This window comes from Lynx rufus, unplaced genomic scaffold (assembly GCF_022079265.1).
Source record: "Lynx rufus isolate CCGP_SWC_20201006 ecotype Redwood Valley unplaced genomic scaffold, mLynRuf1.p SCAF_8, whole genome shotgun sequence".
NCBI classification, from domain to species: domain Eukaryota; kingdom Metazoa; phylum Chordata; class Mammalia; order Carnivora; family Felidae; genus Lynx; species Lynx rufus.
In genome coordinates this window covers 117,329,960-117,355,240 of record NW_025814896.1, presented here as the reverse complement: position 1 = coordinate 117,355,240, position 25,281 = coordinate 117,329,960, and the positions used below count along the sequence as shown (strand labels likewise).

General features: G+C 46.1%; 1 protein-coding gene across 1 annotated transcript in view; it reads right to left on the bottom strand.

The window, feature by feature from the left end:
• The window catches only part of ALK (ALK receptor tyrosine kinase), a 674,721-nt gene that overhangs the window by 117,194 nt on the left and 532,246 nt on the right, over window positions 1-25,281 (bottom strand). Inside the window, exons 6-7 of the mRNA XM_047068721.1 lie at window positions 7,970-8,101; window positions 382-513 (exon numbers count right to left, since the gene is read on the bottom strand). Of these exons, the coding sequence (XP_046924677.1) occupies window positions 382-513; window positions 7,970-8,101 (264 nt within the window). The remainder of the gene's footprint in view (window positions 1-381; window positions 514-7,969; window positions 8,102-25,281) is intronic.

Genomic DNA, 25,281 nt, shown 5'->3' with positions numbered 1-25,281 from the left:
AGAGAGCTATAGTTTTCCTTACCTCTCAGTGAGTTATGCGCCAGACACATAGTAGGTCCTTAACAAACACTTGTTGAATGAATGGATTATTACTATTGTTGCCACTATTCTTCTTATCTTTTAGCTAATCCTTCATCCAGATTCTCATCTTAGGGAACAAAAGGGGAGACTACCTTGTCCTGATTTAATCATTCTGAAGCCTGGGAGGTCTGAAGAGGGAACTGTGTGTGAACACCTCAAGGCAAGCTTTGGGCAGTCACCTGCGCTGGGGTGGGGAGGTCACCCTGCAGGGGTGGGGAGCTCCAGCTTCTCTGGGGTGGTGCCCTAAATCTCTTGTCTGGCCAGATGGGCACCAGGCGGAAGGGAAAAGAGCAGCAGTACCTTGGTGGTCCTGGACCCGGGCATCCTTCAGGGTCCTGACCTGCCACTGGGAGGTGTGGGGTGCGAGCGTGCCCTGGGTCCAGCCACAGAAGCCATCTTCGAAGTTGCAGTAAAACCCAGCAGGGAGTTTACCTGCAACAAGAGCACAGGGATATGGTCATTTCCAGGACAGCTAAAAGCAAAATATGCCAATGTCAAGTAAGATGAGTCAGGCATGACCAAAGTATCCTTATCAACAACAGCTCCCTAGCTGGACCCTTGATTCTAATGATATTGATGACAATGAAAAGAAGCCCCAGTCCTTAACTGGTACATGTGAAGGTTTACAATTTTTCTGATCTTCAGAAAATAAAATAGCAGTAAAAAGAAATAATAGTGTGGCAGCATGGGGATAAACCAGTTTTATATGTGAGAGAGGAGAGCTCAGGAATGTTAAACAATCTGACCAAGGTCACACAGCCAGCAGGTAACACAGGATCCCTGGCTCTAGCCCTAAGATCTGCTTCTGAATCTGTGCTCCTTATTCTGATCGAGCATGAATGTTACCCCAGGAGAAGGCACTGGAATAGATTTCTGATGGCAGACACAATGACAAGAATGTGATGGTGGCAGGGGTAGAGTTGGTGGGAGTTGGTTGCGTCCCTCAAGTCACCCCCGTCTGCAGAGACACATATTGCTCAAATTTTCTATTTGTTTCCCTTTCTTTCCCATTCCCCTTCCAGTTAAGGGAAGCCACATGAATAGCTCCAGCCCATGGAATGTGAGCAGAAGTGATGTGTGTCTCTTCTGGATGGAGGCTGTGGAGAGCCCCTGTGCAATTCTTTGGTCTCTCTCTCCCTGCTCAGGTGGCCAAGGGGCATTCCCGTCCCTGAGACCACTGCTGTCAGATGGTGGGGCCTGGGGCCCCGAGAGATCCTGTGGAGCCCTCTGCTTTGGTGCATAGGTACTGTCAATGTTATGTTAGCCCCTGAAATTTAGGAATGGCTTATTACTGCTCTAACCTACCTTATCCCAACCAAGCAATGCCAGCCATGGGGCCTTTTTATATCATCTGTTGACTCAGCATAAAGGGCCCTGTTACCCTTTTCTCTATATCAAGCTGACCTCAGGTCCCATTGAAAAGGCCACAATCAGCTTTATGACCATATATTTCCCAGGTGCCCTCAGAAGGAGGAGGAAAGGAGAAGAGGGTCAGAGAGAGCTCACATTCTGCAGCTTGCTCAGAGAATGGCTGCAGGGAAGGCACCCAGCCCCGAGGAGCTGGTGGGCCATTCCAGGCTATTCCGATAGCACCAATGGCCCCAGGCCAGGCTGGGGAGAAGCAACAGGGCTAAGTCTCTGAGCAGGAGGAAAGGTGCTCTAGCTGGACCCACTGCTCTCTGTGTCCTTCCTCTGTCTCAGCCTTCCCAGCAATGGCAGGCTGACAAAGAGGGCCCTAACGCTTCCTGGCTGTGACAGCACCTTAGTGAATTATTACTCATTTCCCCCTGATTCTCTGTGCATTTCACACAGAGGCAGAATTATAAATTAAAACCGGCTGTCACTGACTTTGAGCATCTCTTCCCATTTATACCCCCCTGAAGAAATCATTTTCCCCCAAGCCCCGCATGTTCCTCTGATTAAAAATCCAAAAGCTAAGGAGATCTTTCTGTTTTATTTTTTATGCCCCCTCAAGGGACCCCACATCCACTTCTTTTGCAAAAACTAACTGGTAGCTGGAAGTGACCTTCCATGAAGCGTCCTTTACAAGTGTGCTTTCAACCAGGAACCATGATGGAAGATTCTAGCAGGCAATGGCTCCTGGTAGAAGGAGGAGCTGGGTTGAAGCCTTTTACAGCTCATCACTCCCTCCTTCCCCTTTTAGAAGGCAGAGACAGAGAAGTCAGCCCAACTATGGATGTCGATACCTCAATGGTCCTGGGATCTGGATCCCTGGTTCTAGCCCTAAACTGTTGCTTTCCGCTGGTGACTCTAGGCAAGGCACTTCTTTTCCTCAAACACTTAGCTCCCTCATCTGTAAAATAGGGTAATAGTAGTGTCTATTTCACAGGGCTGTTTTGAGGGTAAAATAAGGCAGAGTGTGGAATTTTGTAAACAGAGTTGAGCAAATACAGAGTGGTGGTAGCATTACTAGTCATTGTTCACTCCTGGCTCAGGGGACCTTGTCAGAGGATGAACTGACATAGCCAACACTGCCCTGTGGGCAGAGACAGGTCCCTCAGCTGCCTCTCTAGAAATGCCCATGGTAGCTCTGCCTATGCCTTCCACCTGAACAGGAATGAGGAAAGCCATTGGCACTCTCCACCTTCTGGAAGCCCACCCTTGTCCTAGCTTTGCACAGGATCCAGGGTGAGCTGGGATTGGAAGACACTTTCTTTATGGCTGATTGAATAAAGAGGAATTAGACAAAATAGTTGGGTCGGTGGACAATTTATGTGATCCTGAAAACCTTGCAGGGTGGGATGGGGTGCAGGAGGAGAGGGTTACTGCCACTTGCCAGCACAGCAGGTGTGTGCTCAGGGAGAAGCCACTCCCAAGGAAGCTGGTGGGGTGGGGGACATCAGAACCCTTGATGGATTAGGCCAGGTTTGGGACACCGCTGTCAGGGCCAATGGCTGAGCACAACGTTGGCATACGGAGTTGAGTACGATGGTTTCAACTCCTTTGATGATGCCTTTCTCCTCTCATTCACCCCAAGCACCTACTCAGCGCTTGCCATGCTGTAGGAATGACATACTTATTTGCTGAATACAAGGGGAGTGCATTCAGGCATCTAACCCTTCACTATTCAAAATGTGGCTGAAGGACCAGCCACACCAACATCACCGGTGAAACTGTTAGAAGTGTGCAATCTCAGGTCCACCACCCCCATCACCACCTACTGAGTCAAAATCTGCATTTTTAATGTTTTCCAGGTGGTTCCTAGGCACCTTGGTGGCTGAGAAGCACTGCCCTATCTGATCCTCTTACTTCACTGGCTGAATGGCCAAGTCAGGCTATGTGGGGGTCAATCAATCAATCCCGCAACATTTGGCAATTATGACACCTGATTCCATTGTAAGAGAGACAAATTGGTAGGGTCACGAAGATGTGGCCTCAGCAGAAGTTACAGGAAGCTGCCAAGTGTAAACTCCAGGCCAAATGACACTACTTCTTTTCCTTCCTGCATGACAGCTCTGTTAACATTTTTGATAAATACGTGTTATACATTTCCATGAAAATATAGAGTCATGGGAAAAAATGCTAGAAGAAATACATCATCATATTATGGTTATCTCTGAATGTCTGAGAGGGAGGATTACAGGCAGTAGTTATTTTCTCCTGTGTACTTTTCTAGTTTTTCCAAATATTTTACAACCAACATGTTTTATTTTACAATAAAGAAATAAACTTTGAAAAATTGCTTTTGCCTGTCAGGAAGCGAATCCCCACCAAACAGATGAGGTTATTGGTTACGTGAAGGGGAAGTGAGTCAATGACCTATCAGGGGACAAAGTGGAGACACCTGACCCTTTTCTGGGGCATCCCACACCACTGAAGCCGTTGTTTGACACACAGGGAACCCTCAACACACCCTTTTACTGGTTCCAGTGTTCCGGGATATCTCACTTGGATCAGCAATGCTTAACTGGAAAGCAGGAAGGAGGATGGCATGTGTTTGTGGTTTGAAGGATGTGGTGTGAATGGACACATTCATGATTGGATGCAGAAGGGCAAGGCACTGCCACCTCCATGTCAGGTCTCCCACTTATCCTGGCTTGAAATGTTGCTCAAGGTTGAGTGTAATAATCTGAATGAAGCTGTGTGTGGACTTCCTTCTGGAGCAAGTGTGGGGAGTTGAGGCTGGGGTTGATGGCATACAACCTACTCCCCCCACTCCCCCCAAATTCCAACCATGGCAGGGCATAGTTGACTGCATTGGCTAGAGATTCATGACCCTCATGCAGGTTCCTTAGAACTGGACATTCCCAGCAAGGCTTGGGTGACCAGCTTCCCAGAGAAGACATTCTAACAGGTTCCAGACTACCTGGTAAGGATGAGGTCCTAAATGCATCACAAACATCAAGACATCAGTAGGTGTCATGTTCCAAGTCATATTACAGCGAGGAAATAGGCCCAGAGGGTGAAGATAAATGATCTGAGGCCCCCTCTCCCCCACTTAGAAATGTGGTGGCAGAGCCCTGGACCTTCCCTGACTTTTTCCCTTCCTCCTCTTCTTCCTGGGTAGATACGTAGCTAGTGTTGGGCTTGCATAATCAACCACTGGAAACTCAGATAACAAATGAGTCTGGCTTGCAGTGGTTCACGCTGGCTAACAGCTTCATGGACTTTAGCTTCCTCATCTCTAAGAAGGGTATAGTAGCATCTCATAGGATTGTTCTGAGGATGAAATAAATTCATACATGAAAAGTATCTGGCACCCAGTAAATGCTCAATAAGTGTTCGTGTTCTTCTTCTTCTTCTTCTTCTTCTTCTTCTTCTTCTTCTTCTTCATGGGGATGTTTTCTAGAATCAACACTGGTCAATGTGATGGGAAAACTGCAAAAACGCCAGACAAAATGGGACACACCAGAAAGGAAAGAATATTTGCTAAGAGTACTGCCAAGATCAGAGTGGCAAAAAGATCGAAATAACCCTCCTTCTGAATTGAACTTCTTCCTAGCAACTGATTTCTGTAGCAAAGAACTCAGTAGGGGTTTCTCCAGGGTGGAACTGTCATTCTGAGAGCTGGTCAGAGCAGCTTTTCAAGTGTGGCTGGAAAGGTCTCTGGGCCTCAGGAACCTGCCCTCCATTCTGGAGCCAGGCTGTCCTCAAGCTTGGAGTTGGCCTTGGAAATCCATTAACAGCAGCCCTAGAATGGTAAGAGAATGCCCTGAGCCTACAGTAATGGGCTGGATCCCACAGGCTCATCACTCTAATCATGGCTCTGTTCCTGACATGCTGTGTGACCCTGAACAAATCAATTACCTTCTCTGTGCTTTCATTTTCCCAATTGTAAACCAGGGCATGGCTGGCCTGACCTGTGTCCCAGCTGGGAAGTGGGAATCAAAAAACTTAAAAAAGGCAAAAGCAAAATCACACAGCTCAGATGCACTGCTGGAAACACTGCAGAGACCAGTAACTAGAGAGACACACGCAGACCCCTGCCCAGGACAACATGGGTGGGCTGGCTTCATTTTGGTCCACATGTCGAGTGAGAGCTTTGTGAAGAAAGGCCAGGAACAGTGTGGGATAAACAAAGGGCTTACCTGTAAGTCTTTACTGAGTTTTATCTAAACAACCACAATTCCATCATTATTGGAAAACTTCACTGGGAAGTTTTATCTAAAAAGGAAGTTTTTCAAATTGAAAAATGGATTTTCTTTATTGCTTCATTTAAAAGAGAATAAATAAAACCTTTTCTCCCCCAAGGGAAAACCTGTCCTGCAGATGATATGGGGGATACTGTTAACTTTTTAAAGCTATTTTGCAGGCCACAATGTCTTAGGGCCAGTGCATCTGAGGGGAGAGGCATTTGCTCCTGTGTCTGGGCCCCAGAGTACCCCAGGCATGCATGTGCCACATCCTTTCCCTACTGCAACTCTGTGGCTTCGGTCCTTTCCCCTGTGCTGGATTTTCAGCAGTCTAAAGACAGGTGCCTGTTATTCATCCCTGCTGTGGGCTCTAGTACATTTTGTAGCTCACAATATATGTGTTTTATAAGTGTTTGTGCTTTCCCTGGCATAAATGTAAAAACCTCTCGAGTGTATACTCGTAACCAGGCAGCTGCCGAGAACACCGGATTCGGGTGGAATGAGCACTGGGCTGGGAGTCTAACCCTGCCCCCAGCTATCAGTGAAATCTCAGCAGTTGGTTTTGGTCCATGGAAACCAAGTGTCCTGACTCATTTAGTCATTTGAATCAACAAATAGTGACCACCTATGTGGTCTGTGTGCCAGGAGATACTGGTATGGGGAAGAGAAACAGATCCAATCTGCCCATGGTGAGGGAGAGAGATGTGGAAACCACCTCCAGGAAATGGAATAGGTACACACCCACTAGCATGGCAGAAATGAAAAGACAGATTGTAATAAGTGTCGATGAGGATGTAGAGAAATTAGAAACTTTATACATTACTGGTGGAATGTCACATGGTGTAGCTACCTTGAAAAACAGCCTGGAAGTTCTTTTAAATGTTAAATACAAGGGTGCCCAAGTGGTTCAGTCAGCTAAGCATCTGACTCTTGATTTCGGCTCAGGTCATGACCTCATGATTCGTTGAGTTCAAGCCCTGCACTGGGCTCTGGGCTGACAGTGCAGAGCCTGCTTGGGATATTGTCTCTCTCTCTCTCTCCCTCCCCTACTCTCTTTCTCTCTCAAAATAAATAAATAAACTTAAAAAAATGTTAAATACAGAGTTGACCCTGCAATTTACTCCTAGGCATGTACCCAAGAGAAAAGAAAACATCTGTCTATATAAAAATTTGTACAGGAATGTTCAAAGCAGCATAATTCACAACAGCCAGAAAGTAGAAACAACCAAAATACCCATCAACCGATGAATAGATGAACAAAATGTGCTAATAGACATACAATGAAATAGTACTTGGCAGTAAAAAGGAATGAGATCCTTACACGACACAATAAGAACGGGCCTTGAAAACATTATGCCGAGTGAAAGAAGTTAATCACAAAGAATACATATTGTATGATTCCATTTATATGAAACGCCCAGAATAGGCAAATCTATAGAAACAGAAAGTAGATTAGGGGTTGCTTAGGGCTAGCGGCCCCTGGGGGGGAGTAGGGGAGGGGAGATTGGAGGGAAATGAGGAAAGATTGCTAGGGGTTACCTTTGAAGTGATAAAAATGTTCTAAAATTAGATTGTGGTGATGGTTGCACAGCCTTGGGACTATACTAAAAAACAGTTATGTGTCCAATTGAAGTGGGTGAGTTGTGTGGTATATGAATTGTATTTCTAAAAAGCTGTTAATAAAAAAGAAGGGACACGCAGTGGATGGATGGATACACCAACGGAGGGAGTCGAGAGGAAAAGCCAGCTGTATTTGTTGGCGTGGTACTTGTGGGAGGCATTAGAGGAGGCTTCCCAGAAGGACTGACTCTGGAGGTGACTCAAGGAGGAAGGGGCACTCTGGCCAGGGGTACCGCACGAGCAAAGCCATGGAGGTGTGCTGGAGCGGGGAAGGGGTCTGATCCAGCAGGCGCTGAGGCACACTGAAGACCAGGAGGATTGGAGGGCTAGGTGGGTGGTGGAAGATAAGGCCTGAAAAGGGAGGGGAGTCTGGGCACAGGGGGCTCATGTTCCTGAGTTAGGCTTTATCCTGCACACCTTCTCTGTGCCACTAGGATGCTGACAGCATGAGCTACACAATCTTGTTTGGTTCTTAAATTCTGTGCTCCTGTTTCTAGATGCAGATCTTAGCTCTGTCTCTTGGAGACTGTGTAGCTTTTGGAAGTCGTCACTGATGGCACACAGGTAGCACTGGGTGTAAGGGAGGGTGTCTAAGTTCTCGTGCCCGGGGTGATGGGGGCAGGGGGGTGTAGGTGCGGGCTGGGCTGGGGTGGGGGGCAGCCCCATCTACTCACTGCACAGCTGGCCCTCGTCTTCTCCCTGGGCGCAGTCCCGGTGGAAGTCGCAGGCCTGCCCGAGCTGGAGGACTGTCCCATTCCAGCAGGTGAAGGAACTCTGCAAGGCCATCTTGGAGCCCGGGGATGTTCCTGGAGAGCACACAGAGACACATGCCCCTGGTCAGTTCAGGTGGCGCTGTGGGAAGGCTCAGGGACAGCATCACTCTGCCCTGCCCTTCACATCCCAAGGTCTGGCTGACACACCCGATCTGGCTACACGCAGGGCCAACCAACACCAGGAGGCCAAGAGGAAGGCAAAGCCCTAACACCCTGTCCCTAAACCCCCACTTTCTAGTTATGGTGAATAGCAGAGTGGGCCTAGGTAGGTCCACATCCCCCCAGCACTCTGGGGTCCTCCACTGCTGGCTTCAGTGTGCCAGGTGGAGAGCCTGTAGTCTCATCTGCACACATACAGCTATACCCATGAGGTCAGGTTTGGGGCATATCTGGTCCAGTGTATCTCCCACAGTTCTTGACTCCAGATGTACCACTGGAGTGGTTCTAGAAACATACAGCACTTTCTGTTGTTGGACCAGCTGTGTGATGCTGAACCTATCTTTCCTCTGTCTGGCCCTCTGTCTCCCCATCTATAAAAGGATGGATTTTGATGATATTTGTAAGGTCCATTCTGAAATTTTTATATAAATCATAAATCTCATATAAATCATATTATCCAGTGGCAGAAGAGAGAAGGAGCCATTTATAATGAACCTATTAGCAGCTATTTGTTTCTGTGTCAAGAACAATGGGTTATAATAATGAATTAACCTGTGACCCCAGAGAACCAGGCTTAAGTTGGCCTGGACCGGCCTGCCCTGCTAAATGGGGAACTTTGCCTGGAGACCACCTAGCAAGGGCCTGGCTTGTTTTTCTGAGTGTGCCTCCTGCCAGGGAGCTCTTGGTTTGGGGGGATGGGGGCAGCCTTTGGCTTCCGTGGAGATGAGCAGGCAGGGCCCACCTGGGCCGACCCCCCAGTCCAGTGGCCTTGTACTCTGTCCGCTTTTCTAGCTCCTCCCGCATGGCAGTTGGTGCCTCAGTAGTCTCCCCACCCCCATCCCACCCGCCTCAATGCTCAGCTGGGTGGGGGTGAGGGTGACCAGGATTCCCACTTGGCTGGGTTCCACAGCCTCTCTGAGCTTCATATATGGGGAGGGGGGGATGTTTCTCCAACCCTGGTTGTGAGCTTAGACTCCCCTTTGTTAAATTTCATTTCAGTGCAACCTCCCAGCTGATTGTGATGTGGTACTCTCCAGGTTAGCTCATCGTTAATATCTAAAATTCCGGGGTGCCTGGGTGGCTCAGTCGGTTAAGCGTCTGACTTCGGCTCAGGTCATGATCTCACGGTTCGTGAGTTCGAGCCCTGCGTCGGGCTCTGTGCTGACAGCTCAGAGCCTGGAGCCTATTTCAGATTCTGTGTCTCCCTCTCTCTCTGCCCCTCCCCCACTTGCACTCTGTCTCTCTCTGTCTCAAAAATAAATAAACATTAAAAAAAATATCTAAAATTCCATGATTTTCTGGTTCATTTCAGTTGCAACTGAAACTAACATCAAGTCCAGCCTGTTTACATCTAGAATCATCTCTGTACTGACTCAGCACATCTGGCTCTGTGAAGAAGCTAGGCATGTCTTCACAGTACCCATTTCCTAAGTGGGGAAACTGAGTCAGGGAAGCTGAGGGACTTCCCTAAAGCTGGTAAGTGGGGTGTGGACGCAGCCTGTCAGACTGCAAAGCTGCTCTCTCCATCTCACAGGCCAATCCACATAAGGCTTAATTTGTCAGTGGTTGGCACATGGCCACCAACATTCTCAGATGGGCCTCCAGCCTGGCTTGGTGTTCTGTGTAACTGTGGGCATGGAAAACACAGGCCCTGCTTCCTTCAGGGGATCACATCCAAACTTTTTTCCCTGCTCTGCAAGGTCCTCTGTGCTCTGGGCCCCAATTTCCTTTCCTGTCTCACTTCTCACTGTCTCTCTGCACAAACCTGTGCTCAAGCCTCATTTGCTGTTCGTTCCATGCAATGTGGCCCTAGAACATGTGTGTGTGGTCCCATCTTCTTCATTAAGTTGTTCGAGCATCTGTGTGCTGTCCCCCCAGCCCTAGCCAGTGCCTGGCCCCTGCGAGGATTCGTGAAAAGCATGCACATTAGGTTACCCTGCCTGCAGTAAGCTGAAAAATGACACGCCCCCCCCCAAATAGTCATATCCTAATCCCCCCAAACCTGGAATATGTTCCTTTATGTGGCAAAATGGGGATTAAGTTAAGGTTCTCTAGGTGGGGAAATTATCCGGATTATCCAGGTATGATCACAAGGGGTCTTAAAAGAAAGCGGCAAGAAAGTCAAAGAAAGAAGCAAAAGATGTGATCCTGGAAGCGAGTCTGGAGAAGCGTGAAGAATGGGTCACATGCCAGGGCAGGCAGGCGGCTTCCAGAAGCAGGAAAAGGCGAGACAACCTATTCTTCCTGAGAGAATCCAGAAGGAGCTGGCACTGCCACTAAGCTGATGTTAGCCCAGTGAAACTGATGTCAGACTTCTGCCCATAGAGAATAAAAGGGTGTTATCTTAATGTGGTGGTTTGTTACAGCAGCCACAGGAAGCTAATACGCCAGCTAAACCCACTGGCTTTAATACTCCAGCTCCAGTCACTGGCTAAGTCAGCTGAGGCCCAGCATGCATGGCTTTAGATCAACTCCTCTGTTCCATAGCTTGTTTTGTGACCTGTGGTTCTCTGGACTAGACATTCTCTGCCTTTCCTCCCCACACAGGAGAAACGCCCCCACTATCCATGCCTGCGCCACAAGACAGCCTAAGACAATGTGTCCACCAAATCCCTTACTAATTCCAACTGCAGGGGTTGCGCAATGGAAAGTCTCCCCATCCCAGTTCCCAAAACTCAACAGTGGGATCAAACTAAAAAGGGAATGACAGGAGACACAATGCTCATTTTCAAAGGTAAGGTGCCAAATTCATTTTATAGCCTTAATTCTGCGTATGAATTTTCCACTTGTCAGGCTTGTCATCTTGGAAGCTGAGAAACACAGTGCTTCTAGGAGACTGGTGCTGGTCCCCAGAAAGTGCAGTCTCTCTCTCCCCCCGCAGACCTGGAGGAGGGGTGTCCTCCCTGAAGCTTTGACTGGAGGGGATTTTGCTGGGGGTGGCTGTGGACTTTGTCCCAGGAAACAAGAGCACATAGCAAGGCACCTGCCATCATATGTGGCATACCTGCTTCCTGCTAAGGACAGCACCGGGCACTTGACCTGCCTGCGCACTAACCTTACAGCTACTGGGACAGGGCAGCTCTGTTGTTTCCATTTCATAGGGGGTAGTTCCCAGTTAAGTGAAGGTGAGGCGTGGTGGCCGGCAAATGGCCTCCAGCTGGGTGCTACTCCTGAAAGCAGACCGGTGTGTCCACTGTCGCTGGCGGGCCCGGCCTGCTGGTGACATGCCTGTCCACTCTGCCCCTCCTTCGGGGCAAAGACTTTTTAGGATGACAGGAAAAATTCTCCTTCGTCTTCGCTTGTTGATTTCTAGTTTCCCAAACATTTTCTTCTTATGCCCTATATGTGACCATTAAATAATTAGGACCTTATTACCCTCACTCTCAGAACTACCAAAGGAAACATAAGCAAAACTAAAAAAAAAAAAAAAAAAACGTATGGAGCAAATGAAAATTGTGTCATGTTTTATTCCCACCTTATGATTAGGCCTTGCTTTTCGTTGTGTGTTTTCGTGAACACACGCATGTTTCACATGCCAGTTACTTGTCAATCCCTGAATAGGTCTCATACTTTCTTTTACATTCCTTCATTCAAAAAACATATGCCTATTGTTTAAAGTTTGAAACCAGGGTAAAAATAAACAAAAACAATGCCCAGAATTCCACTACCCAGATGCCATCATTTTTAACATCTTGTTTTTGGCCTATGCTTTCAAAGTGCATATAGTTGTGTCATACGTATACATGCCTTAAGATAATGAGGGTTGTATCACAATTTTCTCAGGGTTTAAAAATTCCCCATAAGAAGACTTTTTAATGACTACAGTCCTGTGTGATATGTACCATCATTTATTTAAACGTTATTCAATGACTGGATTGTTAGACTGTTTATAATAACACTTTGAAGAATATCTTTGAGCATAAACCTTTGCCCGCATTTCAGATTATTTTCATAGGATAGATTCCCAGAAGTGGAATTACTGAATCAAAGAGTATAAACATTTTAAAGGCCCTTGATACATATTGCCAAATTGCTTTCTAGAAGTTAATCCAATTTACACTCTCACCAGCTGTGTTCACACACGCACGCCCCTCTTACTATATCCTGGCCAACCCTGAATATTAGCATGGTTTTTATTTTTAACTCAAAGTATTTCCCTGCTGTTTTATTTGTATTTCTTTGATAGTTAGTGAGCTGGATATTATTCCACATGTTACTAGCTTTATTTTACTCTCAGTGGACTTGCTCACTTCCTTTTGCCAATTTGTCTGTTAGGTTCTTTATGTTTTCCTGTTGAAGTGTAGGAGATTTTTTTTTTTAAGTTTATTTATTTTGAGAGACAGAGAGCTTGAGCAAGGGAAGGGCAGAAAGAGAGGGAGAGAGAGAATCCCAAGCAGGTTCCGCACTGTCAGTGCAGAGCCTGATGTGGGGCTCGAACTTACAAACCACAAGATCGTAACCTGAGCAAAATTAAGAGACACTTAACCGACTGAGCCACCAAGGTGCCCCAATGTGTATGAGACTGTTATTTTTTTATTAAAAGTATTTTTTTAACGTTTATTCACTTTTTGATAGAGACAGAGTGTGAGTGGAGGAGGGGCAGAGAGAGAGAGGGAGACACAGAATCCGAAGCAGACTCCAGGCTCCGAACTGACAGCACAGAGCCCGACGTGGGGCTTGAACCCACAGACTGTGAGATCATGACCTGAGCTGAAGTCGGACGCTCAACTGACTGAGCCACCCAGGCACCCCTGTATGAGATTATTAATAAGGATGTGAAACAATTGGTTATATGTTTGACAATTTTCCCCCAGTATTCCGTGTGTATTTTTGCTCTGTTTATAATGCACCTTGAGATGCAGGAGTTGTAAACTTGGACATAATCCAGAATTATCCATATCTTCCTTGGTGATTGATTCTTTGCCTTTTAGGCTTCCAGGCTTTCTTCCACATGGTAGGCAGTGAGTGGGTCACCCTTGGTAGTCTTTGGGTTGTCCTGCCGTTGCTAAGGTTGCCCTGGCATCTGGGAACATCTTCTGCCGACTCGCCATCTTTCAGCAATGGGGATCTAGATATTCCTGGCTTATGTGTGACACTTTCATGGATTGTCCCCTTCCCCCCCTTCCATGAACTGTCCTTTTACTTGGGCTTCTATGGCACACCACTTCTTGCTTGAACATGGAGGACATTCTCTTTTTTTTAAATTTTATTAAGTTTATTCATTTATGTTGAGAGAGAGAGAGAGGGAGAGGGAGAACAGAGAGGGAGAGAGAGACAAAGAATCCCAGTTAGGCTGTGCACCATCAGCACAGAGCTGGATGCAGAGCTTGAACCCACAAACTGTGAGATCATGACCTGAGCTGAGCTAAGAGTCGGATGGATGCTTAACTGACTGAGAAACCCAGGTGCCCCTGATGTGATACCTAGCTGTTTGCATGCCTGTCTTTCTCAGCAAACTGTAAGTGACTTGAAGGGAAGTCTTATCTACATGAGTTCCCAACAGTGCCCTCTACAGAGATCTTCCCATCCCAAAGTTTGGAAGTTGAACTTAAACTATGTATTTTCTGGGGCAGGTATTACTATGTTCATTTTATAGTTGAGAATATGAAGATTCCAAGTGCTTGCATGGCTTGCCAAGAGACTGGACACTTTGTTTTCTATCCTTTGTACTGTGGACACCCCCCTGGGCGATGGGTGTCATCAGGAACAGTGACAGGGAGTACAGAAGGGCAGGAAGCCAATATCCCTCCCCTTCGAACATAAGCCTCCACAAAGGAGGGGTCCAGTAGCTGGAAGGGAGTTCTGCTTCCACCCTCTAAATGCTCCCGAGTTTATCCTCAGGAACTCTCTGCTGTGCAGCCGCAGCCCAGAGAACTGTCTGCTTCAGCCCTGCTTCTATCAACTCCTCCAATCTCCCTCCCCTGGCTGGAGGCTTCCAGGCTCCCTGATAGCTTCCTCCTCTGTACCATGGGGAACTTTATGCCTGTGAGAGATTCAATTAGATGGACGCCTGGTACTCTGATCTCTACTGCCAGCCCAAACTCAAAACTAATGAGGCGCAACAGGAAACAACCGCTCTGTCTTCCCAAGTTCTTTTCTTTATGGGGCCCATAAATTCCAAGGAGGAAAGTACCCTTGGTGAATGGTTTTAATCAAGGGCCCGAGTTTCCTAACAGCATCCCCTCTGTGGCTGTGAAATGGTCGTTCCAACTTGTGGAGTAGGTAGCCTGAGGGCCTGGATGATCACAGCCTGCTCCGGAGCAGTAAGGAAGGAGCTTCCTGATGGCACTTCATGACCGCTTCCGGCCATGGTGTCAGTGATTCCTGGGAGCCACTGAAACACCAATGTCATAATCACAGAAAGATTATGGAGAGCTGAGATCAAGTCACTCTGGGGAGAGTTGGTGCTTAAGGATTTTTGGTTAATAAGGGTCTTCTTTCCTGGGAATGTATTTATTACCTTTGGAAAGGCAGTTCTTTCCAGAATGACATCAAACGCACTGGAGGTAGTAAATTGTCTACCATTCCCTACCCTTCTATAGCATTTTAACAACTTGCCATGTGCTTTCCTAATCCTTCTTTGTTTGAACCTCATAAACAACTGGCAGAACATTTATTATTATCCCCATCTGATTAATCAAAAGAATGAGGATTTGAGAGATTAAACAATGTAGAGAGAAATTCTTTTTAATCAGTAAGGTACAACAAAATGCAACTGGTTACTTGCTAGGTGCTTTGCCTGAGGTCTCACAGCTAGTAAATCACAGGGGAAATGCCCAGAACTGGGTCACACGATCCCAGGTGGAATCACTCTCCAAGGACTCAGATTCCGTTACCTTCTGGAGGAGCTCCCTAACTGCCCATGGGAGTCACTTGGGAAGTTAGAAATACTGTTGATGTTCAGGCCCCATCTGAATCAGTGAAATCAGTCTCTCTGGAGGAGGGTCCCTTGGCCCCGGTGATTTTAGAAGCTTCCCGGGTGATTCTCAAAGGCATAGGGTTGAGAACCACTACCTTGGAGGGCTGGAGGATCTGCCCCTGAGCATCTGCGTGTCTCAGGTGGATCCTTTACCTCCATGGTTCTCCAGCGCCCCCTTGGTACAGTGAGAGTGTAACTTCAAATCCAACCTCCAAGACCCCTTCCATAATTGACATCCTGATTCTGGGGTTCTAGCAATGGTTGTTGGCGGCTCTCTGGCAAAGGTTGATTTGATATAGTTGGTGCCATCTTTATTAATGTTCACCACTTAATGCCTCTCCCCTGAAGCCTGATGCCCTGCTGGGTAGGCATCTTTACTGAGCCACTCACTTGCCCAGCAATCTTCCCTTGGTTGCCTCATGTTGGCTTTTCCTGTCTCAGTCATCTGTCATCTGCACCCTGGAACATCTCTCCTGAAACAGCAAACAGAATGCCATGTTTGCCCATTTATCTCCTCTGTGGATGTAGTAGAAACAAGTTCAGATTTGCACGAGAGACATGTGTGCCCCAGGTCAGGTACATGAGTTGATCTTCTGCACCATGGGGGACTTAGTGAGTTCGCTCCCTGGGAATGACTCCTTTCCCCTAATTGTGCATTCAGAACAGACACCCATACATGCTCACCTCCTTCAGTTACGTCTTGGAGATTTGATGCCATGGACACAACTCTCCTAACTCAAATTTCTTTTTTAAATGAATGTCAAATTTTAGGGCGCTTAATTAATTTTTAATTAAGGTGATTTATGTGGCATTAAAAAAGACACATTTGTATCAGCTTTTGGGCCGTCTCCCACCTGCTTGCTCTTGCCTAACCGATGTCACTCGTTAAAGGGCGAAAAATTGAGTGCTGTGTCAGCGAGAAGGGGGTCTTGTTTTTAAATTAAAGAGAAGGGGAGATGATGTGTGGGGAGGAGGCTGGCTTCCAGAGGGCGGGGAGGTCAGGAGCGGGGCTGGAGCTGGAGCCCAGGGGTGGAACAAAGCTCCCACCTGCTGGTGGAAACTTCATGTTTTCCAGGACAAGGAGAATCTAGTGCTCAAGGGTAAATAAGCCCAGAGACGTGAAAATGGATGGTGACATGATAAGGATGTGGTCAAATAGTGTGCACAGACTAATAGCTGCTGCCACCATGCTGATGTTAATGGGGGTGTTGGAAGGCCTGCGGACTGTGTAAATTAAGCCTGGCAGAGGCCAGTCTTGCTGAGGGCTTTGGGCCTTGTAAATTGTAGTTGGACAACCTCATTAAAGAACTGGCATCTTGGGCTCCTACTCAAAATGCAAACTGGTGAGGAGAGGGCCTGAGTATTGAGGGCCCCAGTGGGCTGGGTAAGAAAGCACCCTGCTGGGAGTCAGGAGAGCTGGTTGGAGGCCTGACTCTGCCACTAGGCCTCAGAGGTCACGAGCATATCACTTCTCTGGGCCTCAGTTTCCTTGTTTGTAGACCCTCTGCAGCCAGCCATTCACATTCACTGTGGGCTTAGGCTACTGCATTGACGGTGTGTCCACAGAGCCTCTGCATCAACATCCCAGAGGAACTTGGTAACCATCTCACTGCAGACCTACAGAGTCAAAATATCTGGGGGTGAGACTTTGGAACCAGCGTTTTCTACAAGCTCCCTGGGTGACAACTGGTACATTAAAGTCTGAGAACCTCTAGGGTTGGAGGAATAAATTGATCTTCAGTTCCTTGTCCCCTGGAGAAATCTGGAGCCTCCCAGCACCACCCATTCTCTCACCATGACAACTTCCTCCTTGGTCCAGGGTTCTTAGGGTTCCCTTCACACCCAGATTCCATTTTTTATTATCGTTCCAGCAGGCCCAAGGCATCACTAGCTAGTGGTGTGAACTCTGACACAGTTTATAGGGCCTCTCCCTTCTGTAAGTTGCGGATGCTATCTAATTTACAGGGGTTTTGTGAGGACCAAATGAAACTATACACATAAAATAGTACGTGGGGCTCTTATGAGCCAATTTCAGAAAATAACCCAGGGTGTTGGGGAGAATTGGCCATGGAGGGTGAGTGGGAAGGGGATAATGATGGGGTTGAATAGGCCAAATCTTGGGGTCAGACAATACTTTTGGGAATCCCTCATATCCCACAGTAGAGCTGAACATCTACAGGGCTAGACCCTTCCAACAAAGCAATGACAGAGACAAACCCAATAGTAACCTGCAACACAAATAATAGCTATGAAAAATAATTGCAATGATGAATTTTCAAGATTATTTATCTCTGGAGTCACCCCGCCACCGGAGTTAGCTTTCTGAGCCCAGTTCCCTTTAGGTCCTAATCCTAAATTTTTGCTGGTTTCCATGGCATTCAAACCAAATTGAGGCTTTGCACTCCTGCCACAGCCCACGTTCTCAGCTCCACTGTGTTCTTTTGTATCTAGCCAAACACCATGACTCACAGTTTCTTGAACATGCAGCCATGGCTACAACCTTTGCATAACCCTATTCTGGGGTCCAGAATCATCTTCTCTACCTGAGCAATTCCTCCTAACTCAGATGTCACTTTCCCCGATTACTTGTTCATCTTCCCTAAAGAAAGACACTTGCCTCCCCCTGGGGCACGCTGGTAATCGCTCCCTACCTTTAACTGTGCACTCACTTCCCCTGTTGGGTGATTATGTCTATGTTGTTAGTTTCTCTCGCTAAATTCTAAATTCTTTGAGGCAGGGGGCCTGTCTTGTTTTTATCTCCCAGAGAGTGCCTGGCACACAGCAAGCACTAATGAATGTATGTTGAAGGAGCACAGAATAGATCACCAAGTGTAAGTAGAAGAATGGAGTGAGGTGGAATTTTCTTGCATTCTGGAAATTGCTAATTCCTTTAGGTTACACTGTAGACATCTCCCCTACCCTCCTCCCTGCCTCATTCAATTTTTGGTTTATTGAACAAATGTGTTCAGAGCTTCTACAAACAGCTGGCACTGGGGTTAGGAATAGTGAACAGTGGGGAACATGGGTGACCTAGTTTGACAGGTGGGCTGCATGAGTCCTCTCTGGGGAGGTGATATTTGAGCTGAAACTGAAGGATCTGAGAGAGTCAGCCATGTAAAAAGGCTGTGGCAGAGCAGGAATGGCAATGCCCAGGGTGGGAGAAGATGCTCATGACTAGAAATAGAGCAAAGGCCGGTGTGGCTTGAACGGTCACAGAGGGTCAGGAGGGCCATGGGGAGGAAGGCAGAGGCCCAACCAGGCAGTACCTTGTGGGCTGAAGGAGTGTGGAGTTTGCTTAGGGAGTTTAGACAAATCTCAAATTGTTTTCCAACAATCTGATTCGTTTTTAAAAAGATCATTCTGAGCAATTTAGAGAGAATGGCTTGGAGAGGCAACAGAACTGGGAAAACCAGTTTGTAGGCTGTGGAAACTGCCCAAGCAAGTGATGAAGGCAGCATGTGTGAGCCTGGTGACAGTCCTGGAGCTGGAAAGAATTGAGTGATGTGAGTTTCATGTTGGAGGTGACCCTGGCAGAGCCGGCCAATGGTCTGGAGGTGAGGGGGAGACAGGGACACCAGGGACAGCACTAGGAATGAACTATGGCTGCCATATGACATGACAGAGCCACTGAGGGTTTGTTTCAAAATCCCAATTCCTCGAAATCAAAGGCATCAAAATTGGCAAAGATGAAGTCAAGCTTTCGCTTTTTGCAGATGACATGATATTATACATGGAAAATCCGATAGACTCCACCAAAAGTCTGCTAGAACTGATACATGAATTCAGCAAAGTTGCAGGATACAAAATCAATGTACAGAAATCAGTTGCATTCTTATACACTAACAATGAAGCAACAGAAAGACAAATAAAGAAACTGATCCCATTCACAATTGCACCAAGAAGCATAAAATACCTAGGAATAAATCTAACCAAAGATGTAAAGGATCTGTATGCTGAAAACTATAGAAAGCTTATGAAGGTAATTGAAGAAGATTTAAAGAAATGGAAAGACATTCCCTGCTCATGAATTGGAAAAATAAATATTGTCAAAATGTCAATACTACCCAAAGCTATCTACACATTCAATGCAATCCCAATCAAAATTGCACCAGCATTCTTCTCAAAACTAGAACAAGCAATCCTAAAATTCATATGGAACCACAAAAGGCCCCGAATAGCCAAAGGAATTTTGAAGAAGAAGACCAAAGCAGGAGGCATCACAATCCCAGACTTCAGCCTCTACTACAAAGCTGTCATCATCAAGACAGCATGGTATTGGCACAAAAACAGACACATGGACCAATGGAATAGAATAGAAACCCCAGAACTAGACCCACAAACATATGGCCAACTCATCTTTGACAAAGCAGGAAAGAACATCCAATGGAAAAAAGACAGCCTCTTTAACAAATGGTGTTGGGAGAACTGGACAGCAACATGCAGAAGGTTGAAACTAGACCACTTTCTCACACCATTTACAAAAATAAACTCAAAATGGATAAAGGACCTAAATGTGAGACAGGAAACCATCAGAACCTTAGAGGAGAAAGCAGGAAAAGACCTCTCTGACCTCAGCCGTAGCAATCTCTTACTCGACACATCCCCAAAGGCAAGGGAATTAAAAGCAAAAGTGAATTACTGGGACCTTATGAAGATAAAAAGCTTCTGCACAGCAAAGGAAACAACCAACAAAACTAAAAGACAACCAACGGAATGGGAAAAGATATTTGCAAATGACATATCGGACAAAGGGCTAGTATCTAAAATCTATAAAGAGCTCACCAAACTCCACACCCGAAAAACAAATAACCCAGTGAAGAAATGGGCAGAAAACATGAATAGACACTTCTCTAAAGAAGACATCCAGATGGCCAACAGGCACATGAAAAGATGTTCAGCGTCGCTCCTTATCAGGGAAATACAAATCAAAACCACACTCAGGTATCACCTCACGCCAGTCAGAGTGGCCAAAATGAACAAATCAGGAGACTATAGATGCTGGAGAGGATGTGGAGAAACGGGAACCCTCTTGCACTGTTGGTGGGAATGCAAATTGGTGCAGCCGCTCTGGAAAGCAGTGTGGAGGTTCCTCAGAAAATTAAAAATAGACCTACCCTATGACCCAGCAATAGCACTGCTAGGAATCTACCCAAGGGATACAGGAGTACTGATGCATAGGGGCACTTGTACCCCAATGTTCATAGCAGCACTCTCAACAATAGCCAAATTATGGAAAGAGCCTAAATGTCCATCAACTGATGAATGGATAAAGAAATTGTGGTTTATATACACAATGGAATACTACGTGGCAATGAGAAAAAATGAAATATGGCCTTTTGTAGCAACATGGATGGAACTGGAGAGTGTGATGCTAAGTGAAATAAGCCATACAGAGAAAGACAGATACCATATGGTTTCACTCTTATGTGGATCCTGAGAAACTTAACAGGAACCCATGGGGGAGGGGAAGGAAAAAAAAAAAAAAGGACGTTAGAGTGGGAGAGAGCCAAAGCATAAGAGACTGTTAAAAACTGAGAACAAACTGAGGGTTGATGGGGGGTGGGAGGGAGGGGCGGGTGGGTGATGGGTATTGAGGAGGGCACCTTTTGGGATGAGCACTGGGTGTTGTATGGAAACCAATTTGTCAATAAACTTCATATAAAAAAAAAAATAAAAAAAAAATAAAAGAGACTGGCAAAAAAAAAAAATAAATAAATAAATAAAAATAAAAACATTACATATGTAAAAAAAAAAAAAAAAAAAAAAAAAAAAACAAAATCCCAATTCCTCAAAGTCAGTCTCTGTATAAACTTAGGGAGAAACACAAAGATTTGTGTAGGCCAGAAGAAAGCAGACTGTGTTTTGTTTTCATGGCTGAGCTCTCTTAAGAAATTAAAAAATTTCTCATCCTTTTGTACCCTCAACAGGCCCTTGATTTTGTTGCCTGGACCTTTCCCCAAGGTTTCTCTATGCGACATTTATCTTCATTGCTTTGCTGAAAAGACCCAGCAATAATTTTATTTTTAATATTATAAATGACCTCTGTGCACATTTACCATTAATCTCCCTGAAAAGCGGTGATATTTAACCATTCTGCACCACAGCACCCCATATAATATGTCGTTTTCTCCTCTTGTTTGTTCAGTAAGCAGTGAACAATTCCAGTAGCGCCTTGGAGAATTAGTACTAATCACAAACAAATTATAGCTACAACCGAGACCACAGGAGGGACTGTGCAGTAGAGAAAGCTGTTTGGAATGGAGAGCAGAGGTGAGTAGGGATCATTCGCACCGTGGGGTGTGGACAGGAGGACTGATCAGGTAGAACAGCCTCCTGAGGCAACAACTCCAGTGAAGGGGGCTGGGTGGATCCAGCCCCTTGAAGATGGGAGGTCACCTTGCTTCCATTCGATCCGTGGAAGCTGTGGTAGAAGGAATGGCTGATTGATGAAGAGACAAGAGAGCCACTGGGTGCTGATGCAGATATCAATCATGTTAATAACAACTACCACCCTCACCATTTATTGAGTGCCTGTCATCTCCTAGGTACTGTCTTAACAGCTATATACATTATTTTATTTAGATCTACAGACACATATGAAGTAGTTATTATCTCCATTTTACCGAGAAGGAAACTGGGACCCAAGGATTTGTAAAAACATTCCCAAGGTCATAGAGGCAGGATTTTATGTCTACCTGACCCCAAAGCCCATGTTCTTTTTTTTTTTAATTTTTTTTTCAACGTTTTTTATTTATTTTTGGGACAGAGAGAGACAGAGCATGAACGGGGGAGGGGCAGAGAGAGAGGAAGACACAGAATCGGAAACAGGCTCCAGGCTCTGAGCCATCAGCCCAGAGCCCGACGCGGGGCTCGAACCCACGGACCGCGAGATCGTGACCTGGCTGAAGTCGGACGCTTAACCAACTGCGCCACCCAGGCGCCCCGCCCATGTTCTTAATCAGTATGTTAGACCCCCCAGGTGGAAAGGCCATGTTAGAAGTCCCTGGAATAAATAAAGAAGGAGGATCACGGGCTGCAAGCAAGTGGGGCACCAGAGAGAGAATGCACGCAACAGGTTGGAGACCGAGGCCAGGCAAGCGAGTTGGCAGTCTCAGAGAACTGTGGAGGGGTACAGAGAGAAGCTAGCTGGGATTCTGGACTAGATTCTAGTTCCTCAAAGGGCTGGCAACACGTTTTTAGGGAAATGATGAACCCAGGTAGGTGCTAAGTCAGGGTCTAGGCATGGGGGAAGAAGATGGGACCTGAATATCCAGATTCATGGCTTGTACTGTGGGCCGGACAAACATTTCTGTCAGGAATGTTTGGGGTCAAATACTTAAGGACAAGTACTTTGTAAACCACTGAGTGCTAGAAAATTGTTAAGACTTTATTTTTATTATTAAAACATTTGACATTTATACAGGATCTCACCAAAACCCTAAGAGGTTCACTACCTCACCTCCACATCTTTACTGAAATGTTAACTTCTCAGTGAGGCTTTCCTGGTGACCTTATTTAAAATCTCTCCCCTGCTCTCACCCTAGACACTTTCTATGTCTCTTCTCTGCTATATTGTTTCTCCTTCTACTTACAATTGGGCAATATACACTTCTCTTATTAGTTCCATTGCTTGCCACTCTCCTACTAGCATTGGAGGAATGGAATCCCTAGTTCCTAGAACCGTGCCTAGCAAATAGTGGGTGCTCAGTAAATGTTTGCTGAAAAGAAGAGGTGAATACATGTTTTTAACAAGTAACTTTGGGCAATGGATTCACATGCAGGATTTATGTTTTATTCACAATTACAATTGGTATTTCAGAGAAAAATTGGTATTTCAGAGAAAAAGGCCATTCACTGAAGAGACACTTCATGTATCCCCAACCCCCATGGCTACATGTGTACAAAGTTGGGATTTGTCCATATAAAAAGCAAATCATGTAGAAGCTCATTGCAGTGGCTGTGGCATTCCCTGTTTCTAAAGACCTCGCTCAAGTGCTGCCAACCTGTCCAGGATGATGGCTGCATACTCGTAAGCACAATGGAGCCCTAACTAGGGAGGTAATGAAGCTGGAGCAGGCGGAGGCTGCTGGGAGCATCAGATACAGAGGAGAGAGGTGATGGTCGATTCACAGTAAGGAGTGAGACTGTCAGAAAGTACTTCCCATTTGAGGCTGCGATCAGCCTGCAAGCTCTCAGTGTTCAGTGGATAGGCTACTTCCAGCCAGAGTCAAGAGGAAGCTCTGTTTCCTCAGAGGAAATGTGAAGAGCTTCTGGGTTATTCAGTTTGTTAAGCAAAGACATCTGGAAGGGGGATAGAGTCTCCTATGAAAAGATCAAGGTCACTTGCTCTGGCTAGGAGTCAAGAATCACTTTGAATTTTTTTCATTTTTAGTTCTTTTCTAAGACTCTCATCTTAGAGACTGACCTTCTCAGAGCCACAAAATTGAGAGAAACCTGGTGAAGAAGGAAAGCTGGGTAACAGGCAGGGAGGAAAGATGAGAAATAATTAAAAGATGAAATAATATGCAGGGAGTACCTACTGTGTATCAGCCTTTTTTGGTGTGTATTATCTTTCACCTGATTCCTTACATGTACACCACTGAAATCTACAAGAAGTGAGTGATTTAAAATGGTCATTATATATACATACATATACATGCATATATACATGTATATATGCATATATACATGTATACATACATATATACATGTATATATGTATGTGTATATATATGCATGTATACATGTATGCATATATACATGTATATATGTATGTGTTTGTGTGCAGATTCTTAGTGAAGTCGGGACTGGACTGAAGACAGAGGGATGCCTTCTTTCTTCCCCTCCTCTGCTCTAAGGGTCTGTCTCTTCCTCCACACCACCTGCACTGTATGCCAACAGTTCTTGAAGCCAGCCATCCCTAGCGTGGCTGTGTCATGGAACTTCCTCTTCTGTAAAATGGAGACAATGTCTTTCTCTTTTGCAGGGTAATTGTAAGGATTAAGCAGAATTTAGGAAAGCAGTCAGAGAGGCTGGACCATAACATTTTCCTCTCCAGTCCTTCCACCTGGGACCCCATCTCACCAATGAGGAGACTGGGCACAAAGCTCTGTTCTGAGCTCTGACTGGCAGCCATTGGCCTGCCTTGTCAGCTGAACACTCTGGGCAGATGAGAGCCGCCTCCTCTGCTGGGCACACACCTGCCTCTTGGTGGACGAATGCAGGCCCTGGCTCTAGACGGGGCTGCCCTGTGCTGGCTTTCCCTTGTGGTTTTCTGTTGAAGTGTTTGGCACAGCAGAGGGGAGAGGGCAGGTGCCAGGGGGACGGGAGGATGCTGGCTCAGATGCCGGGGTTTGGGCATCTCTGCAGTCTGAGCCTGGAATGTGAAGCAGCAGCAGAGCCATTTCTGGACCTCCCTGGAACATTGCCGATGTGCTGGCAGGGCAGCCTTCTTGCCTACTGCAGACTCCGGGCCAAGGACCAGCACCACCCGAACAGTGTTGATGACTGGAACTCATCCAAGTCATTAACAGAGCCAGATCTGCTGGGCTGGGATGTCTTATGCCAAAAGTAGGCTCAGCAAAAAAGACCCTTAGGAAGATGCTTGAGCACTAAACTTCTTTGAGCTAAGCAGCCAGCCTACTTCCTGCAATGGTCATGTCAAACTTCTGAGACCTCCTGTCAGTGGAGGGGAGGAGGAGGGAGAGAATGGGCAAGGGTAGGCCTGGTGAACTAGTTTAGCACATTCAAATATTACGTTGGAGAGCTCAACATGCAACTCTTTGAAGTGTCAGAAAGGAAATGGAGGTGAGAACCCCTCATCAGAACTTCCCATAAACATGTCCATTTTACTGATGGTAACGTTACTCTCTTCAATGAGAATAAACTAACTCAGGTCTTTGCAAATAATAGATGAAAAGCTGATATTATTTCTGCATTGTTCAAAAAAAGGATTTGAGGTGACCTGTAATGACATATAATAAAAGCATACGAATAAATGAATCAGGCTGATCTAAGGGTGATATTTTAGTGCAAAGATGCCATCAAATTTCTACATGATAACCAAAGGTTAGCTAAAGTACATTTCTGTGCTTCCTAGCAGCCAAAGCCAAACGGCAGAGAGGATCAGTTATAA